Source organism: Ranitomeya variabilis, chromosome 2 (genome assembly GCF_051348905.1).
Source record: "Ranitomeya variabilis isolate aRanVar5 chromosome 2, aRanVar5.hap1, whole genome shotgun sequence".
Lineage (NCBI taxonomy): Eukaryota > Metazoa > Chordata > Amphibia > Anura > Dendrobatidae > Ranitomeya > Ranitomeya variabilis.
In genome coordinates, this window is record NC_135233.1 from 484,684,804 (window position 1) to 484,712,410 (window position 27,607).

The 27,607-nt window shown below is 42.6% G+C and overlaps 1 protein-coding gene across 1 annotated transcript in view; it reads left to right on the forward strand.

Moving 5' to 3' along the window:
* LOC143806873 (mucin-5B-like) overlaps positions 1-27,607 on the forward strand; it is a 201,423-nt gene that overhangs the window by 162,317 nt on the left and 11,499 nt on the right. Inside the window, exons 36-45 of the mRNA XM_077287852.1 lie at positions 13,413-13,482; positions 13,754-13,866; positions 13,966-13,997; positions 14,527-14,704; positions 19,123-19,227; positions 19,316-19,356; positions 19,468-19,593; positions 19,712-19,810; positions 19,890-20,018; positions 21,253-21,292. Of these exons, the coding sequence (XP_077143967.1) occupies positions 13,413-13,482; positions 13,754-13,866; positions 13,966-13,997; positions 14,527-14,704; positions 19,123-19,227; positions 19,316-19,356; positions 19,468-19,593; positions 19,712-19,810; positions 19,890-20,018; positions 21,253-21,292 (933 nt within the window). The remainder of the gene's footprint in view (positions 1-13,412; positions 13,483-13,753; positions 13,867-13,965; positions 13,998-14,526; positions 14,705-19,122; positions 19,228-19,315; positions 19,357-19,467; positions 19,594-19,711; positions 19,811-19,889; positions 20,019-21,252; positions 21,293-27,607) is intronic.

A 27,607-nucleotide genomic window follows, 5' to 3' on the forward strand; every position in this document is an offset into this window, starting at 1 on the left:
AAACAGCATGAATTTAAGTACTTGGATAAAAATACAGTGATTACTCAGAGCCAGCATGGGTTTGTCGCAAACAAGTCATACCAGAGTAATTTAATTTCATTCTATGATGGAATCACTGACTGGGTGGATCAGAGAAATATGTTAGATATCCCCTTCCCGACATTTGACGTACTATCCCGTCGAGGTGGGGTGGGCCCGTATGACCGCCGACGGGATAGTACGTCATACGCGATCGGCCGCGCTCACGGGGGGAGCGCGGCCGATCGCGGCCGGGTGTCAGCTGCATATCGCAGCTGACATCCGGCACTATGTGCCAGGAGCGGTCACGGACAGCCCCCGGCACATTAACCCCCGGCACACCGCGATCAAAAATGATCGCGATGTGCATCGCGCAGGGAGGGGGCTCCCTGCAGGCTTCCCTGAGCCCCCCGCAGCAACGCGATGTGATCGCGTTGCTGCGAGGGTCTTACCTCCCTCCCTGCCTGCTCCAGACCCGGATCCAAGATGGCCGCGGATCCGGGTCCTGCAGGGAGGGAGGTGGCTTCACAGAAGCCTGCTCAGAGCAGGCACTGTGAAGCAGCCTGCACTTCTCGCAGATCGGTGATCTGTCAGAGTGCTATGCAAACTGGCAGATCACCGATCTGTATTGTCCCCCCCTGGGGCAAAGTAAAAAAGTAAAAAAAAAATTTTCCAAATGTGTAAAAAAAAAAAAAAAAATTCCAAAATAATGAAAAAAAAAAAAATATTATTCCCATAAATACATTTCTTTATCTAAATAAAAAAAAAAAACAATAAAAGTACACATATTTAGTATCGCCGCGTCCGTAACGACCCGACCTATAAAACTGGCCCACTAGTTAACCCCTTCAGTAAACACCGTAAGAAAAAAAAAAAAAACGAGGCAAAAAACAACGCTTTATTATCATACTGCCGAACAAAAAGTGGAATAACACGCGATCAAAAAAACTGCTATAAATAACCATAGTACCGCTGAAAACGTCATCTTGTCCCGCAAAAAACGAGCCGCCATACAGCATCATCAGCAAAAAAATAAAAAAGTTATAGTCCTGAGAATAAAGCGATACCAAAATAATTATTTTTTCTATAAAATAGTTTTTATCGTATAAAAGCGCCAAAACATAAAAAAAATGATATAAATGAGATATCACTGTAATCGTACTGACCCGATGAATAAAACTGCTTTATCAGTTTTACCAAACGCGGAACGGTATAAACGCCTCCCCCAAAAGAAATTCATGAATAGCTGGCTTTTGATCACTCTGCCTCACAAAAATCGGAATAAAAAGCGATCAAAAAATGTCACGTGTCCGAAAATGTTACCAATAAAAACGTCAACGCGTCCCGCAAAAAACAAGATCTCACATGACTCTGTGGACTCAAATATGGAAAAATTACAGCTCTCAAAATGTGGTAACGCAAAAAATATTTTTTGCAATGAAAAGCGTCTTTCAGTGTGTGACGGCTGCCAATCATAAAAATCCGCTAAAAACCCGCTATAAAAGTAAATCAAACCCCCCTTCATCACCCTCTTAGTTAGGGAAAAATAAAAAAATTAAAAAATGTATTTATTTCCATTTTCCGGTTAGGGTTAGGGCTAGAGTTAGGACTAGAGTTAGGGCTAGGGTTAGGGTTAGGGCAAGGGTTAGGGCTAGTGTTACGGCTAGTGTTACGGCTAGTGTTAGGGCTAGTGATAGGGCTAGGGTTATTGCTAGGGTTAGGGCTAGAGTTGGGGCTAGGGTTGGGGCTACAGTTAGGGTTGGGGCTAAAGATAGGGTTAGGGTTTGGATTACATTTACGGTTGGGAATAGGGTTGGGTGTGTCTGGGTTAGAGGAGTGGTTAGGGTTACTGTTGGGATTAGGGTAAGGGGTGTGTTTGGATTAGGGTTTCAGTTATAATTGGGGGGTTTCCACTGTTTAGGCACATCAGGGGCTTTCCAAACGGGATATGGCATCCGATCTGAATTCCAGCCAATTCTGCGTTGAAAAAGGAAAACAGTGCTCCTTCCCTTCCGAGCTCTCCCGTGTGCCCAAACAGGGGTTTACCCCAACATATGGGGTATCAGCGTACTCAGGACAAATTGGACATCATCTTTTGGGGTCCAATTTCTCCTGCTACCCTTGGGAAAATACAAAACTGGGGGCCAAAAAATAAGTTTTGTGGGAAAAAAAAGGATTTTTTTATTTTCACGGCTCTGCGTTGTAAACTGTAGTGAAACACTTGGGGGTTCAAAGTTCTCACAACATATCTAGATAAGTTCCTTGGGGGGTCTAGTTTCCGATATGGGGTCACTTGTGGGGGGTTTGTACTGTTTGGGTACATCAGGGGCTCTGCAAATGCAACGTGACGCCTGCAGACCAATCCATTTAAGTCTGCATTCCAAATGGCGCTCCTTCCCTTCCGAGCTCTGTCATGCGCCCAAACAGTGGTTCCCCCCCACATATGGGGTATCAGCGTACTCAGGACAAATTGGACAACAACTTTTTGGGTCCAATTTATCCTGATACCCTTGTGAAAATACAAAACTGGGGGCTAAAAATCATTTTTGTGAAAAAAAAAAGAATTTTTATTTTCACGGCTCTGCGTTATAAACTGTAGTGAAACACTTGGGGGTTCAAAGTTCTCACAACACATCTAGATAAGTTCCTTGGGGGGTCTAGTTTCCAATATGGGGTCACTTGTGGGGGGTTTGTACTGTTTGGGTACATCAGGGGCTCTGCAAATGCAACGTGACGCCTGCAGACCAATCCATTTAAGTCTGCATTCCAAATGGCGCTCCTTCCCTTCCGAGCTCTGTCATGCGCCCAAACAGTGGTTCCCCCCCACATATGGGGTATCAGCATACTCAGGACAAATTGGACAACAAATTTTGGGGTCCAATTTATCCTGATACCCTTGTGAAAATACAAAACTGGGGGCTAAAAAATCATTTTTGTGAAAAAAAAAAAAGAATTTATTTTCACGGCTCTGCGTTATAAACTGTAGTGAAACACTTGGGGGTTCAAAGTTCTCACAACACATCTAGATAAGTTCCTTGGGGGGTCTAGTTTCCAATATGGGGTCACTTGTGGGGGGTTTGTACTGTTTGGGTACATCAGGGGCTCTGCAAATGCAACGTGATGCCTGCAGACCAATCCATTTAAGTCTGCATTCCAAATGGCGCTCCTTCCCTTCCGAGCTCTGTCATGCGCCTAAACAGTGGTTCCCCCTCACATGTCAGGTATCAGCATACTCAGGACAAATTGGACAACAAATTTTGGGGTCCAATTTATCCTGATACCCTTGTGAAAATACAAAACTAGGGGCTAAAAAATCATTTTTGTGAAAAAAAAAAAAGAATTTATTTTCACGGCTCTGCGTTATAAACTGTAGTGAAACACTTGGGGGTTCAAAGTTCTCACAACACATCTAGATAAGTTCCTTGGGGGGTCTAGTTTCCAATATGGGGTCACTTGTGCGGGGTTTGTACTGTTTGGGTACATCAGGGGCTCTGCAAATGCAACGTGATGCCTGCAGACCAATCCATTTAAGTCTGCATTCCAAATGGCGCTCCTTCCCTTCCGAGCTCTGTCATGCGCCCAAACAGTGGTTCCCCCCCACATATGGGGTATCAGCATACTCAGGACAAATTGGACAACAACTTTTGATGTCCAATTTATCCTGATACCCTTGTGAAAATACAAAACTGGGGGCTAAAAAATCATTTTTGTGAAAAAAAAAAAGAATTTTTATTTTCACGGCTCTGCGTTATAAACTGTAGTGAAACACTTGGGGGTTCAAAGCTCTCAAAACACATCTAGATAAGTTCCTTCGGGGGTCTACTTTCCAAAATGGTGTCACTTGTGGGGTTTTTAATGTTTAGGCACATTAGGGGCTCTGCAAACGCAACATGGCATCCCATCTTAATTCCAGTCAATTTTGCATTGAAAAGTAAAATAGCGCTCCTTCCCTTCCGAGCTCTGCTATGCACCCAAACAGTGGTTTACCCCCACATATGGGGTATCGTCGTACTCAGGACAAATTGCACAACAACTTTTGTGCTCTAATTTCTTCTCTTACCCTTGGGGAAATAAAAAAATCGGGGCGAAAAGATCATTTTTGTGAAAAAATATGACTTTTTATTTTTACGGCTCTGCATTATAAACTTCTGTGAAGCATTTGTTGGGTCAAAGTGCTCACCACACATCTCAATAAGTTCCTTAGGGGGTCTACTTTCCAAAATGGTGTCACTTGTGGGGGGTTTCAATGTTTAGGCACATCAGGGGCTCTCCAAATGCAACATGGCGTCCCATCTCAATTCCAGTCAATTTTGCATTGAAAAGTCAAATGGCGCTCCTTCCCTTCCGAGCTCTGCCCTGCGCCCAAACAATGGTTTACACCCACATATGGGGTATCAGCGTACTCAGGACAAATTGCACAACAATTTTTGCGGTCCAATTTCTTCTCTTACCCTTGGGAAAATAAAAAATTGGGGGCGAAAAGATCATTTTTGTGAAAAAATATGATTTTTTATTTTTACCGCTCTGCATTATAAACTTCTGTGAAGCACTTGTTGGGTCAAAGTGCTCACCACACATCTAGATAAGTTCCTTAGGGGGTCTACTTTCCAAAATGGTGTCACATGTGGGGGGTTTCAATGTTTAGGCACATCAGGGGCTCTCCAAATGCAACATGGCGTCCTGTTGTGATTTTGCTTTTTGCTCCCTCTAGTGGTCATTAGTGATTTGACTCTGGAGCGTCTGTCTTTTCCTATTTCCTCACCTGGGCCGTTAGTTCAGGGGCGTTGCTATTTAAGCTCCGTGGACCTTCAGTTCAATGCCTGGCATCGTTGAAATCAGAGCTAATCTGTTGTGCTCTTGTCCTTTGATCCTGGTTCCTGTATTTCAAGCTAAGTCTGCTTCCTTGCTTTTTGCTTTGGTTTTGTTTTGTATTTTTGTCCAGCTTGTTCCAATCTGTATCCTGACCTTTGCTGGAAGCTCTAGGGGGCTGGTGTTCTCCCCCCGGACCGTTAGACGGTTCGGGGGTTCTTGAATCTCCAGCGTGGATTTTTATAGGGTTTTTGTTGACCAGATAAGTAATCTTGCTTTATTCTGCTATTAGTAAGCTGGCCTCTCTTTGCTGAACCTGGTTCATTTCTGTGTTTGTCATTTCCTCTTACCTCACCGTTATTATTTGTGGGGGGCTTGTATCTTGCTTTGGGGTCCCTTTCTCTGGAGGCAAGAGAGGTCTTTGTTTTCTTCTCCTAGGGGTAGTTAGATTCTCCAGCTGGCGCGAGTCATCTAGCGATCACCGTAGGCATGATCCCCGGCTACTTCTAGTGTTGGCGTTAGGAGTAGCTATTTGGTCAACCCAGTTACCACAGCCCTATGAGCTGGGTTTTTTGTATCTCGCAGACTTACACGTTCCTCTGAGACCCTGTCCACTGGGGTCATAACAGTATGCCAGGCCAGTATTAAATGTTTAATGCATTGCAGAAGTGGGATTATAAGAAAGAAAATTTTGAGTTTTTTTTTTCCCTCTCTCATTTTTTTTTTTTTTTTTTTTTTTCTTTTCCCCTTTACCTCAGAGTGGCTTAAGCTTGCTGCAGACATGAATGTCCAGACCTTGATTACAAGTGTGGACCAGCTTGCCGCTCGTGTGCAGGGTATACAAGATTATGTTACCAGAAATCCTAGGTCTGAACCCAAGATTCCGATTCCTGAACTGTTTTCAGGAGACCGATTTAAGTTTAGGAACTTCAGGAATAATTGTAAATTGTTTTTGTCCCTGAAACCTTGTTCGTCTGGAGACTCTGCTCAACAAGTAAAAATTGTTATTTCATTCTTACGGGGTGACCCTCAAGATTGGGCTTTTTCGCTGGCGCCAGGAGATCCGGCATTTGCTGATATTGATGCGTTTTTTCTGGCGCTCGGTTTACTTTATGAGGAACCCAATCTTGAGATTCAGGCAGAGAAAGCCTTGCTGGCTATGTCTCAGGGCCAGGACGAGGCTGAGGTGTATTGCCAAAAATTTCGGAAATGGTCCGTGCTGACACATTGGAACGAGTGTGCACTGGCCGCTAATTTTAGAAATGGCCTTTCTGAGGCCATTAAGAATGTTATGGTGGGTTTTCCCATTCCCACAGGTCTGAATGATACCATGTCCCTGGCTATTCAAATTGACCGGCGGTTGCGGGAGCGCAAAACCGCAAATTCCCTCATGTTGTTGTCTGAACAGACACCTGATGTGATGCAATGTGATAGAAAAACCGCAAATTCCCTCATGGTGTTGTCTGAACGGACACCTGATTTGATGCAATGTGATAGAATCCTGACTAGAAATGAGAGGAAAATTCATAGACGCCGGAATGGCTTGTGCTACTATTGTGGTGATTCTACACATGTTATCTCAGCATGCTCTAAACGTATATCTTAGGTTGTTAGTCCTGTCACCGTTGGTAATTTGCATCCTAAGTTTATTCTATCTGTAACTTTGATTTGCTCATTGTCATCTTATCCTGTCATGGCGTTTGTAGATTCAGGTGCTGCCCTGAGTCTTATGGATCTTTCATTTGCTAAGCGCTGTGGTTTTATTCTTGAACCATTGGAAAATCCTATCCCTCTTAGGGGTATTGATGCTACGCCATTGGCAGAAAATAAGCCGCAGTATTGGACACAGGTTACCATGTGTATGACTCCTGAACACCGCGAGGTGATACGTTTTCTCGTTCTACATAAAATGCATGATTTGGTTGTTTTGGGGCTGCCATGGTTACAGACCCATAATCCAGTCCTTGACTGGAAGGCTATGTCAGTGTCTAGTTGGGGCTGTCTTGGTATTCATGAGGATTCCCTGCCTGTGTCTATTGCTTCTTCTACGCCTTCGGAAGTTCCGGAGTATTTGTCTGATTATCAGGATGTCTTTAGCGAGTCCAGGTCCAGTGCATTGCCTCCTCATAGGGAATGTGACTGTGCAATAGATTTGATTCCAGGCAGTAAGTTTCCTAAGGGAAGACTGTTTAATCTGTCGATACCTGAACATACCGCTATGTGCTCATATATCAAGGAGTCTCTGGAGAAAGGACACATCCGTCCGTCTTCTTCCCCTCTTGGTGCGGGATTCTTTTTTGTGGCTAAAAAGGACGGATCTTTGAGGCCTTGTATTGACTATCGGCTTTTAAATAAGATCACTGTCAAATTTCAGTATCCTTTGCCGCTGTTGTCTGACTTGTTTGCCCGGATTAAGGGTGCCAAGTGGTTTACCAAGATAGACCTTCGTGGTGCGTACAACCTTGTGCGCATTAGGCAAGGAGATGAATGGAAAACCGCATTCAATACGCCGGAAGGTCATTTTGAGTACTTGGTGATGCCTTTTGGGCTCTCTAATGCCCCTTCAGTTTTTCAGTCCTTTATGCATGACATTTTCCGGAACTATCTGGATAAATTTTTGATCGTTTATCTGGATGATATTCTGTTTTTTTCTGATAATTGGGACTCGCATGTGGAGCAGGTCAGGATGGTCTTTAAAATTTTGCGTGAAAATTCTTTGTTTGTCAAGGGCTCAAAGTGTCTTTTTGGTGTACAGAAGGTTCCCTTTTTGGGGTTCATTTTTTCCCCTTCTGCTGTGGAGATAGACCCAGTCAAGGTCCGAGCTATTCTTGATTGGACTCAGCCCTCGTCAGTTAAGAGTCTTCAGAAGTTCTTGGGTTTCGCTAACTTCTACCGTCGTTTTATCGCTAACTTTTCTAGCATTGTGAAACCTTTGACGGATATGACCAAGAAGGGCTCCGATGTGGTTAATTGGGCTCCTGCTGCCGTGGAGGCTTTCCAGGAGTTGAAACGTCGATTTACTTCGGCGCCTGTTTTGTGCCAGCCTGATGTCTCGCTTCCCTTTCAAGTTGAGGTGGATGCTTCAGAGATTGGAGCAGGGGCCGTTTTGTCGCAGAGAGGCCCTGGTTGCTCTGTTATGAGACCTTGCGCCTTTTTCTCTAGGAAGTTTTCGCCTGCGGAGCGAAATTATGATGTGGGCAATCGGGAGTTGTTGGCCATGAAATGGGCATTTGAGGAGTGGCGTCATTGGCTCGAGGGTGCTAAGCATCGTGTGGTGGTCTTAACTGATCACAAAAATCTGATGTATCTCGAGTCTGCTAAACGCCTGAATCCTAGACAGGCCCGCTGGTCATTGTTTTTCTCCCGTTTTGACTTTGTTGTCTCGTATTTACCAGGTTCAAAGAATGTGAAGGCCGATGCTCTTTCCAGGAGCTTTGTGCCTGATGCTCCTGGAGTCACTGAACCTGTTGGTATTCTTAAGGATGGTATTATCTTGTCAGCTATTTCTCCAGATCTGCGACGTGTGTTGCAGAGATTTCAGACTGATAGGCCTGATTCTTGTCCTCCTGACAGACTGTTTGTGCCTGATAAGTGGACCAGCAGAGTCATTTCCGAGGTTCATTCCTCGGTGTTGGCAAGTCACCCAGGAATTTTTGGCACCAGAGATCTGGTGGCCAGATCCTTTTGGTGGCCTTCCTTGTCTAGGGATGTGCGGTCATTTGTACAGTCCTGTGGGACTTGTGCTCGAGCTAAGCCTTGCTGTTCTCGTGCCAGCGGGTTGCTCTTGCCCTTGCCTGTCCCTAAGAGACCTTGGACACATATCTCCATGGATTTCATTTCTGATCTTCCGGTGTCTCAAGGCATGTCTGTTATCTGGGTTATATGTGATCGCTTCTCCAAGATGGTCCATTTGGTTCCTTTGCCTAAGCTGCCTTCCTCTTCCGATCTGGTTCCTGTGTTTTTCCAGAACGTGGTTCGTTTGCACGGCATACCTGAGAATATTGTGTCAGACAGAGGTTCCCAGTTCGTTTCCAGATTCTGGCGATCCTTTTGTGGTAGGATGGGCATTGACTTGTCGTTTTCGTCTGCTTTCCATCCTCAGACTAATGGACAGACGGAGCAAACTAATCAGACTTTGGAGGCTTATTTGAGGTGTTTTGTCTCTGCTGATCAGGACGATTGGGTGACCTTCTTGCCGTTAGCTGAGTTTGCCCTTAATAATCGGGCTAGTTCTGCCACCTTGGTTTCGCCGTTTTTCTGCAACTCTGGTTTCCACCCTCGTTTTTCTTCGGGTCATGTGGAACCTTCTGACTGCCCTGGGGTGGATTCTGTGGTGGATAGGTTGCAGCGGATCTGGAATCTTGTGGTGGACAACTTGAAGTTGTCACAGGAAAGGGCTCAGCGCTTTGCCAACCGCCGCCGCGGTGTGGGTCCCCGACTACGTGTTGGGGATTTGGTGTGGCTTTCTTCCCGCTTTGTTCCTATGAAGGTTTCCTCTCCCAAATTTAAACCTCGTTTTATTGGTCCTTACAGGATATTGGAAATTCTTAATCCTGTATCCTTTCGCCTAGATCTTCCTGTGTCGTTTGCTATCCACAACGTGTTTCATAGGTCCTTGTTGCGGCGGTACGTTGTGCCTGTGGTTCCTTCTGCTGAGCCTCCTGCTCCGGTGTTGGTTGAGGGCGAGTTGGAGTACGTGGTGGAGAAGATCTTGGATTCTCGTCTCTCCAGGCGGAGGCTTCAGTACCTGGTCAAGTGGAAGGGCTATGGTCAGGAAGATAATTCCTGGGTGGTCGCCTCTGATGTTCATGCGGCCGATTTAGTTCGTGCCTTTCACGCCGCTCATCCTGATCGCCCTGGTGGTCGTGGTGAGGGTTCGGTGACCCCTCACTAAGGGGGGGGTACTGTTGTGATTTTGCTTTTTGCTCCCTCTAGTGGTCATTAGTGATTTGACTCTGGAGCGTCTGTCTTTTCCTATTTCCTCACCTGGGCCGTTAGTTCAGGGGCGTTGCTATTTAAGCTCCGTGGACCTTCAGTTCAATGCCTGGCATCGTTGAAATCAGAGCTAATCTGTTGTGCTCTTGTCCTTTGATCCTGGTTCCTGTATTTCAAGCTAAGTCTGCTTCCTTGCTTTTTGCTTTGGTTTTGTTTTGTATTTTTGTCCAGCTTGTTCCAATCTGTATTCTGACCTTTGCTGGAAGCTCTAGGGGGCTGGTGTTCTCCCCCCGGACCGTTAGACGGTTCGGGGGTTCTTGAATCTCCAGCGTGGATTTTTATAGGGTTTTTGTTGACCAGATAAGTTATCTTGCTTTATTCTGCTATTAGTAAGCTGGCCTCTCTTTGCTGAACCTGGTTCATTTCTGTGTTTGTCATTTCCTCTTACCTCACCGTTATTATTTGTGGGGGGCTTGTATCTTGCTTTGGGGTCCCTTTCTCTGGAGGCAAGAGAGGTCTTTGTTTTCTTCTCCTAGGGGTAGTTAGATTCTCCGGCTGGCGCGAGTCATCTAGCGATCACCGTAGGCATGATCCCCGGCTACTTCTAGTGTTGGCGTTAGGAGTAGCTATTTGGTCAACCCAGTTACCACAGCCCTATGAGCTGGGTTTTTTGTATCTCGCAGACTTACACGTTCCTCTGAGACCCTGTCCACTGGGGTCATAACAGCGTCCCATCTCAATTCCAGTCAATTTTGCATTGAAAAGTCAAATGGCGCTCCTTTCCTTCCGAGCTCTGCCATGCACCCAAACAGTGGATTACCCCCACATATGGGGTATCAGCGTACTCAGGACAAATTGTACAACAAATTTTGGGGTCTATTTTCTCCTGTTACCCTTGGTAAAATAAAACAAATTGGATCTGAAATAAATTTTGTGTGAAAAAAAGTTAAATGTTCATTTTTATTTAAACATTCCAAAAATTCCTGTGAAACACCTGAAGGGTTAATAAACTTCTTGAAAGTGGTTTTGAGTACCTTGAGGGGTGCAGTTTTTAGAATGGTGTCACACTTGGGTATTTTCTATCATATAGACCCCTCAAAATGACTTCAAATGAGATGTGGTCCCTAAAAAAAAATGGTGTTGTAAAAATGAGAAATTGCTGGTCAACTTTTAACCCTTATAACTTCGTCACAAAAAAAAATTTTGGTTCCAAAATTGTGCTGATGTAAAGTAGACATGTGGTAAATGTTACTTATTAAGTATATTGCGTGACTTATGTCTGTGATTTAAGGGCATAAAAATTAAAAGTTGGAAAATTGCGAAATTTTCAAAATTTTCGCCAAATATTCGTTTTTTTCACAAATAAACGCAAGTTATATCGAAGAAATTTTACCACTATCATGAAGTACTATATGTCATGAGAAAACAGTGTCAGAATCGCCAAGATCCGTTGAAGCGTTCCAGAGTTATAACCTCATAAAGGGACAGTGGTCAGAATTGTAAAAATTGGCCCGGTCATTAACGTGCAAACCACCCTTGGTGGTGAAGGGGATATAGTCTATCTCGACTTCACAAAAGAATTTGAGTATCTCAAAGTATCTCATATTATCCTTATTATTATTGAAAAAATGAGCAAGTATGGGACTGACAAGGCTACGGTTAGGTGGATTTATAACTGGCTCAGTGATCATACTCAAAGAGTGGGTAATAAATGGTTGCACATCATATTGGAAGAACGTTTCATGTGGGGTACCACAAGGATCTGTCTTGGCACCAGTGTTGTTCAACATTTTTAAAAATTATGTAGTTAAACTGAAAGTAAATGATAATGGAGCTGAAGGTAAACTATTCAAATTTGCAGACGATGCAAAATTAGGAGTGGTAGCTAACGATAGATAAGACAGTGAAAGGATTCCGAAATTTAGATCATGTTGAAATAAGGACAGCTACTAATAGAATGGTATTTAACAGGATGAAATGCAAGATTCTACATCTGGGCAAAAAAAATGACATATACAGAATGGGAGGAATATAACAAAGCAAGAGCTCGGGTGAAAAAGACTTGGGTATACTAACAGATCACAGACTACACATGAGTCAACAGTGTGATGAAGCAGCAAAAAAGGCAAACACTGTTCTAGGATGTATAAAGAGAAGCATAGAGTCTAGATCACATGAAGTAATTATCCCTCTCTACTCCTTGGCAAAACCTAATCTGGTCTACTGTGTTCAGTTCTGGGCACCACATTTTAAAAAAACATTGAAAAACTGGAGCAAATTCAGAGAAGAGCTGCCAGGTTAGTGAGTGGACTGCAAGCAATGTACTACAAGGAAGGTTCAATGGATCTGGTAATGTTTAGCATGCAAAAAATAAGGAGGTGAGGAGACTTAATAGCTGCCTACAAATAACTGAAGGGCGGTCACAGTGTAGAGGAATCATCCTTATTCTCATTTGCTCATGGAAACACGAGAAGCAATGGAATCAAACTGAAAGGGAGATGATACAAATTGGATATTAGAAAAAAACTTTTTGACAAAAGTCTTTAAACAGAGGCTGGATAGACATCTGTCTGAGATGGTTTAGTGAATCCTGCATTGAGGAGGGGTTTGAACATGATGACCCTGGAAGTCCCTTCCAAGTCTAACATTCTATGATTCTATAATAGTGGCTACAGAGTGAAATAGCTATCAAAGTATTTGGCGCCTAATGAGTTAACTTTAGTTAAGTCCAAGTGGGCGTTTTTAGATACTTATCTGTGTGAACATGTACTTCTTCTCTCTGTGTGGTTTACTATCTAATAACTGACATCAAAGAGAAAACAAAGTAGATGGCACTAGAGACAAGCAGACTCTTTAGGACTTGGATTCAATTATACCGAACTGCAGTAGTCACGAATTTGCTGGGTTTTTGGTGCTCTGCACTGAAAGGCTTATAGCTCAAAGTTCATCCATAAGAAGAATGGAAATATGCGGCACTCACCCTTCTTTTGCTGTGTATTTCATGCTCTTTATTGGATGTGGTTAGTACAGGTTACAGACGTCCATGTTTGGACTTCAGGTACACGGGAGGGTGCGGCGGTGGAGCGTGGACGACGGCCGTTTCGCACAGTCTGTGCTTCAACGGGTCCTGGACCCATTGAAGCACAGACTGTGTGAAACGGCCGTCGTCCACGCTCCACCGCCGCACCCTCCCGTGTACCTGAAGTCCAAACATGGACGTCTGTAACCTGTACTAACCACATCCAATAAAGAGCACGAAATACACAGCAAAAGAAGGGTGAGTGCCGCATATTTTCTTTCTTCTTATGGATGAACTTTACTATCTAATAATGCCCACATTAACTTAAAAATTAACTCATTACGTGTCAATAATTTGAATGCTGATATCTCTGCAACAGAGAAATGAAAACAAAAATGTTTTAGTGGCATTCAAAGCTGCAACATGCCCTGCAAAAAACAAGCCCTGATACGGCTGATGCAAAAAATAAAAAAGCTCTTGTAAGAAAGGGAGAAAAAGAGAAAATGAAAGCTCAAAAATGGAAAATCACTCAATTGGGAAGGGGTAATGGGTTAAATATATTGTTTATAATGGTTCTCAAATATTAGTTTCACCTTGTTATAAATGGCAATGTTCTCTCTTTCTTGAACAGCTAAGAAATGTCCTTCACATTTGGAGTACAATCCTTGTGGTCCTGCAGTAGAACCTACCTGTAATTCCAGGTAAGTGGTGCTTTATCCTTTAGAGCAGTGCTCCCCAAGTCTGGTCCTCAAGAGCCACCAACAGGTCATGTTTTCAGGATTTCCTTAGTATTGCACAGGTGATAATTGCATCACCTGGACAGGCAAGAATTCAATGACCTGTGTAATACTAAGGAAATCCTCAAAACATGACCTGTTGGTGGCTCTTGAGGACCAGAGTTGGGGAACACTGCTTTAGAACAATGTTAGTATTGTTTTCTCTCTCATTTATTCATATGTTCCTCTCTGGTAGATATAATGATGCCTTTTTCAACAAGACTACAAAAGACTACGTGGAAGGATGCTACTGCCCTAATGGAACCACAAAATTTGACACTGTAACAGGCATATGTGTGTCTGTTTGTGGTATGTAGCCACCTTTACAGTGATTTTTTTTACGTTTTTTTTTAGTTATTTATAGTTTACTTCTTTCTATGGTTCTAATTGTCATCAATCTTTGTGTAGGATGTACGGGTCCAGATGGATTGCCCAGAGAGGTAATATACAGACACAATGACAAATGTATGTCATGTATATAATTGGGGATTAGACAAAATTGGAATTTGCCTGTTGGCACAGATTTTACCATGAAATTTGATTAGCAAAGATTATTCTACACAAATTGAGTGTTATTATGCGCGGACATGTCTTCAGGACTCACGGCGTACACATACAATATGTAAAAGAAATTTTTAAAAATCTGTATACTCACTGTACCACTGTCCTCTCCGGCCCCTCGGTTGCTCACCGTCACCGTTTGTTCCTTGCCTCATCTTCGACAAAACCGGTCGGGTGATGGTGAGGACCTGAGGATCCTAAGATATGAGCGGTAAGGTGATAAGGATTTATATTAAAATCTTTTGATGATTCTTGATGGTCCAGATAATACAGCCGGCAAAACACAAAAGCAATTTACAAAAAAAGTTTGTAAAGTTCAAGCAGAATTCAATTCCACTCAAACATATTTGCTCATTTATGCGTATACTATATTGGACCTACATGTTGAAATTGTTTATATATTTCTAGCCTGGTGAAACATGGGATATTAACTGCCAAACCTGCATCTGTGATAAAACATCATTGAATGTGCGGTGTGCTCAAAAAGATTGTGCTTTACCTGCTCGCAAAAACTGCAGTGAAGACGGATATATGCCTGTTTTAGTACCAGACCCTTCTAATCCATGCTGCCAAGTCATTGACTGTCGTAAGTACTAAAATGTCCAAGTCACACTCAAAATGCAAAGTAGAACAGCTAGGCACTGTAGTGTAGGTAAAAGCTAAAAGGGATATTCTCAAGTTCTTAATTTGCTTTCATTAATAGCAAGAAAATAAGCAAATGTGACATTTATTTTTGTACAGTTCATCTCCCTGGAGCTCGGCCACTGTTGCTTGTCCAAACCCTGGCCAATGAGGCGCAGTAGTTATATTCCAGGAAAGGGGTTAACTCTTAACATTCCAGTCAGCTCTCTACCATTGCTTTCTATAGCACAGTTAGCTGCTCACCCTGCTCCCTATCCCTCTCATTTTCTGAAGAGATGCTGTTATAAACGTTGCAAAATCACCAGCCTGCAGCTTTCACAGCAGGTCTGCTAATCTCAGCCCTTTGCTCTCTCTATCCAGAACTGGGTGCTTGTTCAAATGAAAACACAAAAACAATCAGATACCTAATCAGGTCCCAAATAGAATAAACTCACTAAAAAAGACCCTCCTACAACAACTTTAATTGAAAAATATTAAAAGGGTGAGGCTATTGAAAAGCAGGGATAGATCACAAAAATGAGTGAATAGGGATTCTGGATCTAATTATGGCATGATGGTTTCCCTATCTTGCCGCGGAAGTTGGCATCCTTAAGAGCGATGTGGTGCCCCCGCTTAACGTTGGCTCGATCTCACTGACCCCATTAAACTCTGCCAAGGAGTAGCACCACCGTGAATATTAAACAATAACCATACAGGTATACGAGACACAAAAGGTTACCCCAATATAAACTTTTAAAAATGACAAAACGTTAAGAAGTAGCTGTGTCTTAAGTCTCCAAATATGTTAATAGCGTCTCACAGATTGATTCATTAAGGTAGCACTCATATACCTTATCAGATGGAGAGATAGTGATTGTAGGTGCTATCCACTAAAGCCAAGATGTTAAGATTGTCGAGAAGGGTATGTTACAAAAATGGGCAATACTGATTCTGACCCTAGGTCTGGCCTGATGGTTTCCCTACCTCACCATGTAGGTTGGCACACTAAAAAGCGATATAGCACCCCAGCTGGACATAGGCTTGCACTCAATGACCCTGTTATACCCTGCAAAGAAATAGCTCCACCAAAAAGAAGAAAGGTATATGTGACATGACATAACCCATATGAAAGCTATAAAGAGTAATGGCAATATGTATATAAAAAATAAAATGTCAAAAGCACTACATCATTGGTATATCAATAGTGAGTAGTTCACATACACCTCATCAAAATTAAGTATTGTAAACGCGTTTTTGCATGCTCTATAACTAAGAGTCCTGTTAGCGCCAGAAACGCGTCAGAGCAGTCTTTGTACCACTATTCAAATACGGACTTTTAAAGTTATAGATTTATAATAAAGTGTGAAGATTTCTTTTTATCTTTGGATGTGCTTATCCACTTTTTTTGCAATATTGGCCTCTAATAATATTGGACTTCTCACATGTTAATGAAAATGTAGAGTCCCTGTGGGTGGAGATAAGGGGAGGGGGAAAAAATAATAAATTACTGATAGGGGTTTGTTATAAATCTCCAAAACTAATGGAAGCAATGGAGAATATCCTCGTAAAGCAAATAGATGAAGCTGCGACTCAAGGAGAAGTCATTATTATGGGGGACTTCAACTACCCTGAAATAGATTGGGGAACAGAAACCTGCAGTTCCAGCAAAGGTAATCGGTTTTTGACAACTATGAGAGACAATTACCTTTCACAACTGGTTCAGGACCCAACAAGGAGGGGGGCACTGCTAGACCTAATATTAACCAACAGGCCAGACCGCATATCAAATATAAGGGTTGGGGGTCACTTGGGGAATAGTGATCACAAAATAATAAGTTTTCATGTAACCTTTAATAAGATGGGTAGTAGGGGGGTGACAAGGACACTAAACTTCAGGAGGGCAAATTTCCAACGGATGAGAGAGGATCTTGGTGCAATTAACTGGGACGATATCCTGAGACACAAAAATACACAAAGAAAATGGGAGACATTTATTAGCATCCTGGATAGGACCTGTGCACAGTATATACCGTATGGGAATAAACATACTAGAAATAGGAGGAAACCAATATGGCTAAATAGAGCTGTAAGGGGCGCAATAAGGGACAAAAAGAAAGCATTTAGAGAATTAAAGGAAGTAGGTAGTGAGGAGGCATTAAATAAATACAGAAAATTAAATAAATTCTGTAAAAAGCAAATCAAGGCAGCAAAGATTGAGACAGAGAGACTCATTGCCAGAGAGAGTAAAAATAATCCCAAAATATTCTTTAACTATGTAAATAGTAAGAAACTAAAAAATGACAGTGTTGGCCCCCTTAAAAATAGTCTGGGTGAAATGGTGGATGAGGATGAGGAAAAAGCCAATATGCTAAATGACTTTTTTTCATCAGTATTTACAAAAGAAAATCCCATGGCAGACAAAATGACTAGTGATAAAAATTCCCCATTAAATGTCACCTGCTTAACCCAGCAGGAAGTACAGCGGCGTCTAAAAATAACTAAAATTGATAAATCTCCGGGCCCGGATGGGATACACCCCCGAGTACTGCAGGAACTAAGTACAGTCATTGATAGACCATTATTTTTAATCTTTAAAGACTCCATAATAACAGGGTCTGTACCACAGGACTGGCGTATAGCAAATGTGGTGCCAATATTCAAAAAAGGGGCAAAAACTGAACTCGGTAATTATAGGCCAGTAAGCTTAACCTCTACTGAGGGTAAAATCCTGGAGGGCATTCTAAGGGATGCTATGCTGGAGTATCTGAAGAGGAATAACCTCATGACCCAGTATCAGCACGGGTTTACTAGGGACCGTTCATGTCAGACTAATTTGATCAGCTTCTATGAAGAGGTAAGTTCCGGACTGGACCAAGGGAACCCAGTGGACGTAGTATATATGGACTTTTCCAAAGCTTTTGATACGGTGCCACACAAAAGGTTGTTACATAAAATGAGAGTAATGGGGATAGGGGAAAATATGTGTAAGTGGGTTGAGAGCTGGCTCAGGGATAGGAAACAAAGGGTGGTTATTAATGGAGCACACTCGGACTGGGTCACGGTTAGCAGTGGGGTACCACAGGGGTCAGTATTGAGCCCTCTTCTTTTTAACATATTTATTAATGACCTTGTAGGGGGCATTCAGAGTAGAATTTCAATATTTGCAGATGACACTAAACTCTGCAGGGTAATCAATACAGGGGAGGACAATTTTATATTACAGGATGATTTATGTAAACTAGAAGCTTGGGCTGATAAATGGCAAATGAGCTTTAATGGGGATAAATGTAAGGTCATGCACTTGGGTAGAAGTAATAAGATGTATAACTATGTGCTTAATTCTAAAACTCTGGGCAAAACCGTCAATGAAAAAGACCTGGGTATATGGGTGGATGACAAACTCATATTCAGTGGCCAGTGTCAGGCAGCTGCTACAAAGGCAAATAAAATAATGGGATGTATTAAAAGAGGCATAGATGCTCATGAGGAGAACATAATTTTACCTCTATACTAGTCACTAGTGCGACCACACTTAGAATACTGTGCACAGTTCTGGTCTCCGGTGTATAAGAAAGACATAGCTGAACTGGAGCGGGTGCAGAGAAGAGCGACCAAGGTTATTAGAGGACTGGGGGGTCTGCAATACCAAGATAGGTTATTACACTTGGGGCTATTTAGTTTGGAAAAACAAAGACTAAGGGGTGATCTTATTTTAATGTATAAATATATGAGGGGACAGTACAAAGACCTTTCTGGTGATCTTTTTAATCATAGACCTGAGACAGGGACAAGGGGGCATCCTCTACGTCTGGAGGAAAGAAGGTTTAAGCATAATAACAGACGCGGATTCTTTACTGTAAGAGCAGTGAGACTATGGAACTCTCTGCCGTATGATGTTGTAATGAGTGATTCATTAATTAAATTTAAGAGGGGACTGGATACCTTTCTGGAAAAGTATAATGTTACAGGGTATATACACTAGATTCCTTGATAAGGCGTTGATCCAGGGAACTAGTCTGATTGCCGTATGTGGAGTCGGGAAGGAATTTTTTTCCCCATGGTGGAGTTACTCTTTGCCACATGGGGTTTTTTTGCCTTCCCCTGGATCAACATGTTAGGGCATGTTAGGTTAGGCTATGGGTTGAACTAGATGGACTTACAGTCTTCATTCAACCGTAATAACTATGTAACTATGTGCCAAACAGTTTTTTGGTCCCACCTAGGCTCCCAGACCTGGGTGTGGCTGCAAAGTCTGCATCTACTATAGTTACGCTCTTGACCGCATCGGATATAAAAATGCAGACACTCTTCTAAAACACATAGTGTAACTAGTAGGAGGACATCTATTGATTCATGTTTTATCCACTATTCCTGATTTTCTAGGTTGTAATAGGAGTCTTTGTTCCAACACTAAAATAGTCTGTAAGCCTGGATTTGAGGCTATACCATATATGGACCCAGAAGCCTGCTGCCCTGTCTACAGATGTGGTGTGTCCTTCTTTCTAGTTATTTATTCCTCACTCAACCTAATTGATCACCACCAATTAAAAATTATTTCTACATCTATTTTCTACAGAAACCAAAAAAGTGTGCGTACATCATCAAATAGAGTATCAGGTACAAAAATTGCATTAATATATTTATGAAATGTTTCTTACAAAATTTATAGAAAGCACCGATATCCATAACCTGCTCTCGGGTATTCTAAATTATTCTCTTTTGTTCTAGCCTGGTGCCACAGTTCCTTCTACACGACCCTGTGAACAATGTATTTGTGATGAAAATTTGATTACTAGCACAGGGCAGCATTTAGTTTCCTGTGTTTCAACAAAATGTTTGAAGAAATGTGCCCAGGTATGGTCCTAGAAGTCATAACTGTATAGAAATCACATATACGTAAATCATCATCACTCATAAAACATCTCCAGTGGGTACCTCTATCCTAATGTTGCCAATATTTTATCATCTTCAGGGCTTTACCTATACAGATATCCCAGGAGAATGCTGTGGAACATGTAAACAGACAGATTGTATTGTGGACCTACCTGATAACACTACTTATCTTCTCAAGGTGAGGACCATGATGCCCATCTATTAAACCTCCAAGTAATTGTGTGAATAGGTAAAAATGCATATTTCATTTCTTGCAGCCTGGAGACAGTGGGTCACCTCCTGGAGATAACTGTACCATATATGAGTGTGTGCGTAATAATGATCAATTTGTTACTGTGGGATCCAAAATGTCATGCCCCAAAATTAACCTTGATGAATGTGCGCCAGTAAGTATTTTGTATTAATTCAGGGGCGTTCATCCAATCATAGTCATGGTCCTACTATGCAAGATTACTTGAATCATAATAATTTTAGTTTCTGTAGGTATTAAAAGGATTACTGACACAACCTCTACCCCCTCCCTGAAAGGAAGTGTCCCTCGCAATGACATCCCATTCAGGGGTTTGGCTAGTCCATGCTCTACTGAACATGCATTCGTTGTCATTTCCAACATATGCTTAGTAGATTCTTGTCACAGTGCGATATGCTGGCAAGGGAGCGTACTGTCACTGTGCAATATAATATGACAGCGATGGAGCGTAATGTCACTGTGCAATGTGCCGATGAATGAGTGTACTGTCACTGTGCAATATAATATGGCAGCAAGGGAGCATACTGTCACTGTGCAATGTGCCAGTGAGGGAGTGTACTGTCACTGTGCAAAGTGCCGATGAGGGAGTGTGCTGTCACCTTGCAATATAATATGCCAGCAAGGGAGTGTACTGTCACTGTGACAATGAGGGAGTGTACTGTCACTGTGACAATGAGGGAGTGTACTGTCACTGTGCAGTATGCTAAGCATACATCAGCATTGATGCTTTGTTTCAGAGATGGGGCAGAGGCTGCAGCAGTTACCAGATCCTCTTCTCCCTGATGACAACTCATTTGTCTATCCCAGTGTGCACTGGGATTTTCAAACGAAGCATCATCAAATAGGAAGTAGTAAAAAAAGCAATAAGACAGAGTAGTGAGAGAATGGTAAGGTCTTTTTAAATAAAATATGTTAGAAAAGAGACTATGTTATGACATTAAACAGATAGGTAGTTAGGATTAAAATACATTTTTGTTATTGGCCAACCATTTAATCTTAAAAGAGACGTATACTGGGATACCGGCTGTTTTACTCTGTCTTCACACTATCCAATATTTATATTGGGTATGCTCTCTACCATTTCTATCCAGTGCTGTAGCATATATATGGGTTGTTTATTTTGTTTTGTTTTTTTCTCATTTAATCTTTGTGATTGAAGGACTGACCCCAAAAATTGCATCATTTCCATTGGGATTTTGTTAGAATTGATGCCTTTTTTTCAATAATTAACCTACTGGCCACTAATATTTTCTGGTGACAGGCTCCTGTATTCCCTACAATGAGCATTCACTATTTACAACCTCTCATCTAGTTTTCCTATCTGCTGGGAATTTCTTGATCATACCATTTTAATAATATTATTTTTATAGGAAGACATTCAAGAAGATGAAAGAGGATGTTGCGTTATATGTAAGTATTCTGTCTGGAAGACATTGTGTCAAGAAAATGAACCGAACCCAAATATACAGTATATTTTAGTTACATCATAGTTACACACAGGGGTTGGTGGACTATGTACTGACTTTGACTTTTCCTATTTCCTAATTTAAACTATTATTATTCATTTTTATGTATTGTCCCTTACCTAATCTCCCAACTGTCCCGGAACTAGCAAGATTATATTTAGGGAGCTGTCCCTCCAAATTCCTTAGGTTACAGATACAGCTGAATATAATTTTGGAGGAGGGAGCCAACAGGTCCATCCTTCACCGATCAGTCTATGGAAAGACTGAAGATCCTACTAGGACCTTTCCTTTGGGTCTTGCCACAGTCTGGGGTTACATGATTGGCAGCGGAGATGAGGCACAAGGAGCAGGACACAAACAAGGGTTTGTGTGTGTATATTTATAGCAGAGCTCACTGGTTGTATATATACAGTATATACACATATACCTAGAGCAAAGCTGAGTGTTTGTGCATATGTATATTCACTGTGTGCACAATTATTAGGCAAGTGAGTATTTTGATTACATCATCATTTTTAAGCAAATTTTCCAATTCTGGCATGAATGCTTATTGTTCTCATGCAGCTGATGTGTATTTATGTAATGAGGGACTGTGTGGCCTAAGGATACAACACCCTTTATCAAGATGTGCAGAATTATTAGGCAGCTTATTTTCTTCAGGCAAAATGGGCCAAAAAAGAGATTTAACTGACGCTGAAAAATCAAAAATTGTTACTAGTCTTATAGAGGGATGCAAAACCATCAAATGTTTTCCTGCAAATAGTCAACAGGGTCGCAAAAAATATGTTGAGAAAAAAATATGAATATTAACTGACAAAGACTTAAGAAGAATCAAACATGAAGCGTCAAGAAACCCATTATCCAAATAATTTGACCATGTCAAATGAAGTTGTGTCCTTTAATTATCATCACAGATGTGCTCAAACTGCTAATTGTTCAGTCTGCCTATTTGTAGGATGAAAAGTAGTCACTGTATTGTTTGGCATCATGGTGTGTGCCACACTGAACATGGACCAAAGAAAGCTAAAGAGAAAGTTGTCTCAAGAGATGAGAAAAATTAAGTACTGTATTTTGCGTACTATAAGATGCACTGTACCATAAGACGCACTGTACCATAAGACGCACCCCAAATTTTGAGGAGGAAAATGGGAAAAAAAATTTTTACATGTCAATGGGGGTCCTTCTTATAGTCAAAAGTTAGCTTATGAGGGGGTAGGGTGGTGGTGATGGATCAGGGTCAAAGAAAGCAGGGTTGCCTCTGTGGAAATCCGATGGGCACGGGAGTGGAGCAATGCTGCAGGCTTTGGGCTGGGATGAGGGGGTGTCCCAGCGGTACGCTTCAAGAAAATGTCGGGTCTTTGAGCAGCAGCTGAGTCCCGACTCCGCACATTGCTCTCTTGGAGGTGGGCCTCTGGAAAATGGCTGCTGGAGGCGGTGCATATGCTTATTGACATCTCAGCTTGTCATCGATTGTGTGCGTGTGTGTCTTGATGTAGTAGAGTTGTGTGTGTTCATTTGAAATAATTTTTTGCATATTTAGCAGAATTGTGTGTTTGTGCATATACCTCTATACATAATATATATGTGTATGCCCATGCAAATCTATGGTACATCAACACACATAGCTCCCCTATATAAATACACAGACACCGAGCTTTACCTTTTTATATCTATTTATGTGGGTGTATATATATAATTATCCAGTGAACAGAGATGAGAGTGCTTGTGTTAATATAGCAGATCATTGTGTGTTGATGTAGCATAGATGTGTGTATGTATATATATATATATATATATATATATATATATGTATGTGTGTGTGTATATGTATATATGTGTGTATATATTTATTTATTTGTGTATATATATATATATATATATATATATAATGAATTACATAGAGAAAAGTAGAATAGCACTAGGTTACACCTGCAGTTTTCTGTGGCTGCAGCAGCAAAAGTTCCCTGTACAATATTAGGTGGTATCTTGCACTGGCTTTGTGGTGCTCAACATTGATTAGCAGTCCAAGAGCAACATATACAAAGAAAGAAGAAAATGTGGCACTCACCAGCTTGTGCTGCGATAAAAAAGTCTTTTATTGTGCCATAGCGTAGACTGAGGACATCATAATAACAGCTGCAGGTATATGCGAGGGTGCAAGATGACCGAGGACGATGGCCGTTTCGCGCGGACTGCGCTTTAACGGGTCCAGGTGCGACCTGTTGAAGCGCAGTCTGCACGAAACGGCTGTCGTCCTCGGTCACCTTGCACCCTCGCATATACCTGCAGCTGTTATTATGATGTCCTCAGTCCACGCTATGGCGCAATAAAGTACTTTTTTATTGCAGCACAAGCTGGTGAGTGCCACATTTTCTTCTTTCTTTGTATATACAGTATGTATGTATATATATATATATATATATATATATATATATATATATATATATATATATATATATATATATATGTAGCCAAGCTGAGTGTGTGTTTATGCAGCAGACTTTTGTGTGTGTATAGCAATGCTGAGTGTGGGTGTAAATATAGCAGAGCTGAGTAGGGAAATTTGTAGTGCGCATCATACTGTTTGAGGGTACTGTGGGTGAATCATAAAGTGTCATGGACACTGTGGGGGCCATATGCTATGTGTGGAGGCTGTAAGGGTAACTTACTGTGTAGGAGGCACTATGTGGACCATGTAAACTGTTCCATACTTTGTGGGAACAATATTGATGGACTGGTGAGTCTAGCATACAGTCTTAGGCTTCATTCAGAAGTCTATGACTTCTATTGTATTAAAAAAACACGGACACGAGTTTCAGCAGTGTTTGTTCAGTGCCAGTTATTCTCATCAGGGTTTCAGCAGTGATTTTTGGAGCGCCCCCAGACGCAGGGCCGCGGGGTACTCGGTACCGGGCCTCTCTGTCTCAGTCCTAGGGTTGTCACAGTGGCTAGACCCAGTCCGTGACCCTGCTAAGGGGCGTCCAATGAAAGATGATGGTGTGTGGTGCAAGGCGCGATGAATGACGAGGTTACAGGGTTGCAGTCTCTTTACCTCTTTACTGAAGGCTTCGGGATCCGCAATCCAGAGCACTGCTAACCGGGCTGGCTGAGTCTGGCCGGTCCGAAGGCACATCCAGAGTTCCCTTTGCAGGTGGAAATCAGTGCCTGGGTGTTGTAGTACTTCCCTGCTGAGCACCACGGGATAGTCCTCACAACTAGGGTTGAGCGACCTTTACTTTAATAGGATCGGGTCGGGTTTCACGAAACCCGACTTTTTCAAAAGTCGGGTCGAGTGAAATCGGCCGATCCTATAAAAAAGTCGGGGTCGGGGTCGGCCGAAACTCGAAACCCAATGCAGTGCATTGGGTTTCCAATGGTTCCCAGGGTCTGAAGGAGCGGAAACTCTCCTTCAGGCCCTGGGATCCATATTTAAGTGTAAAATAAAGAATTAAAATAAAAAATATCGCTATACTTACCCTCTGACGGGCCCTGGTACTAACTGGGAACCTTCCTTCCTTAGAATCAGCCTTCCAGGACCTTGCGGTGACGTCGCGGTGACGTCGCGGCTTGTGATTGGTCGCTCGGCTGCCCATGTGACCGCTCGCGCGACCAATCAGAAGCCGCGACGTCACCGTGACGTCACCGAAGGTCCTGGAAGGGCTGATTCTTAGGAAGGAAGGCTGCCGGAAAGAAGCAGGGCGTGTCCGAGGGTGAGTATATACCTAATAGGAATATACTCACCCTCGGCTTCGTTCCGGCAGCCTTCCTTCCTAAGAATCAGCCCTTCCAGGACCTTCGGTGACGTCACGGTGACGTCGCGGCTTGTGATTGGTCGCGCGAGCGGTCACATGGGCGGCCGCGCAACCAATCACAAGCCGCGACGTCACCGCGATGTCACCGCAAGGTCCTGGAAGGCTGATTCTAAGGAAGGAAGGTTCCCGGTTAGTACCAGGGCCCGTCAGAGGGTAAGTATAGCGATATTTTTTATTTTAATTCTTTATTTTACACTTAAATCTGAATTCCGATACCAATTCCCGATATCTTAATCATATCGGGAATCGGTATCGGAATTCCGATTCCAGATTCAGAAGATCGCCGACTTCATGGCCGACCCCACACAGGGGTCGGGTCGGGTTTCATGAAACCCGACTTTGCCAAAAGTCGGCGACTTCTGAAAATTGCCGACCCGTTTCGCTCAACCCTACTCACAACTGTCGTGTATGTTTCTGTTCTTTCTCTCTCCGTCCCCCAGATGATATGGATAGGACGCACCTGTATGACGGGGTAGGCCTGGAGTTATTTTATAGGGACCCTAGAGACGTCCCTCTCCCACAATTGCCTCCGTTGTCTTCATTAGGTGATTTAGGTGAGACAGCCAACCTATAATTAACTGTCCTGCCGTTGTTTGAAGTAATGCTTAGAGCCCAATACTTCCTTGGCGTTCCGGCCACCGGCTACGCGCCTCAGTAGGATGTTGCCATGATCTCAGGGGCACGACTCCTACTGGTTCTCTCGCCTTTGTGCTGTGATCTCGTTTCTCACTTCTCCACAATATACTTCGCTTCGTGTCCTTTCTTAGGATGCCGCCGCAAGGTAGTGCAGGCACGGTGTTGTGAACTATACTTATTGGCTCCCTCTTGTGGTCACTAGTGATTTGGCACTTGGATTGTCTTTTACCAGGTTGGTACTCACCTGCTTCGTTAGGCCTGGGGTGTTGCTATTTAAACTTCCTGGATTCTCAGTCCAGTGCCTGGCATCGTTGTAATCAGTTCATTTCTGTTTGCTCCTGTCTTCAGGTCCTGGTTCTTTGCAAGATAAGCTAAGTCCTGCTTTCTTATTTTTGATCATTTGCATTGTTTATATTTTTTTCCAGCTTGTACAAAATGTGATTCCTGATATCGCTGAAAGCTCTAGGGGGCTGATATTCTCCCCCCACACCGTTAGTCGGTTTGGGGGTTCTTGGATATTCAGCGTGGATATTTTGCAGGGTTTTTTGGTGACCATATAAGTCATCTTACTATATTCTGCTATTAGTCAGTGGGCCTCTCTTTGCTAAACTCTAGTTCATTCTTACGTTTGTCTTTTCTTCTTACCTCACCGTTATTATTTGTTGGGGGCTTGTATTACTTTGGGGTCTTTTCTCTGGAGGCAAGAGAGGTCTTATTTTCCCTTATAGGGTTAGTTAGTTCTCCGGCTGGCGCGAGACGTCTAGGATCAACGTAGGCACGTTACCCGGCTACTGTTGTTGTTTGTGCTAGGATCAGGTATATGGTCAGCCTAGTTACCACGTCCTTATGAGCTGGTATTTATGTTTGCAGACTTTGCTGTAATCTCTGAGATCCTTTGCCATTGGGATCATAACAGTATGCCTGGCCTATGAATAGTTAATGCATTGCAGAAGTGGGATTAAAAGAAAAGGAGTTCTGAGTTTTTTTTTTGTTTTTGTTTTTTTTCCTCCTCTTTCTTCCTTCCCCTTTCTCTCAGAGTGGCTGTAAGCTTTGCTGCAGACATGAATGTTCAGACCTTGATTACTAGTGTGGATCAGCTTGCTGCACGAGTGCAGAGCATTCAGGATTTTGTTGTTAGCAGTCCTATGTCTGAGCCTAAGATACCTATTCCTGAGCTGTTCTCTGGAGATCGATTTAAATTTAGGAATTTTAGGAATAATTGTAAATTGTTTCTATCTTTGAAACCTCGTTCGTCTGGAGATTCAGCTCAGCAAGTTAAAATTGTTATCTCCTTTTTGCGTGGCGACCCTCAGGATTGGGCTTTCTCGTTAGCGCCAGGAGATCCGGCATTGGCGGATGTTGATGCGTTTTTTCTGGTGCTCGGATTGCTTTATGAGGAGCCTAATCTTGAAATTCAGGCAGAAAAAGCTCTACTGGCTATCTCTCAGGGCCAGGATGAAGCCGAAGTGTATTGCCAAAAATTTCGGAAATGGTCCGTGCTTACTCAATGGAATGAATGTGCTCTGGCCGCAAATTTCAGAAATGGTCTTTCTGAAGCCATTAAGAATGTGATGGTGGGTTTCACAATTCCTACAAGTCTGAATGATTCTATGGCGCTGGCTATTCAGATTGATCGGCGTTTGCGGGAGCGCAAATCTGCCAATCCTCTGGCGGTGTTGTCTGAACAGACACCTGTTTCAATGCAATGTGATAGAAACCCCGATCCAGCAATGCAATGTGATAGAATCCTGACTAGAACCGAACAACAAAATCATAGACAACAGAATGGGCTGTGTTTTTACTGTGGTGAT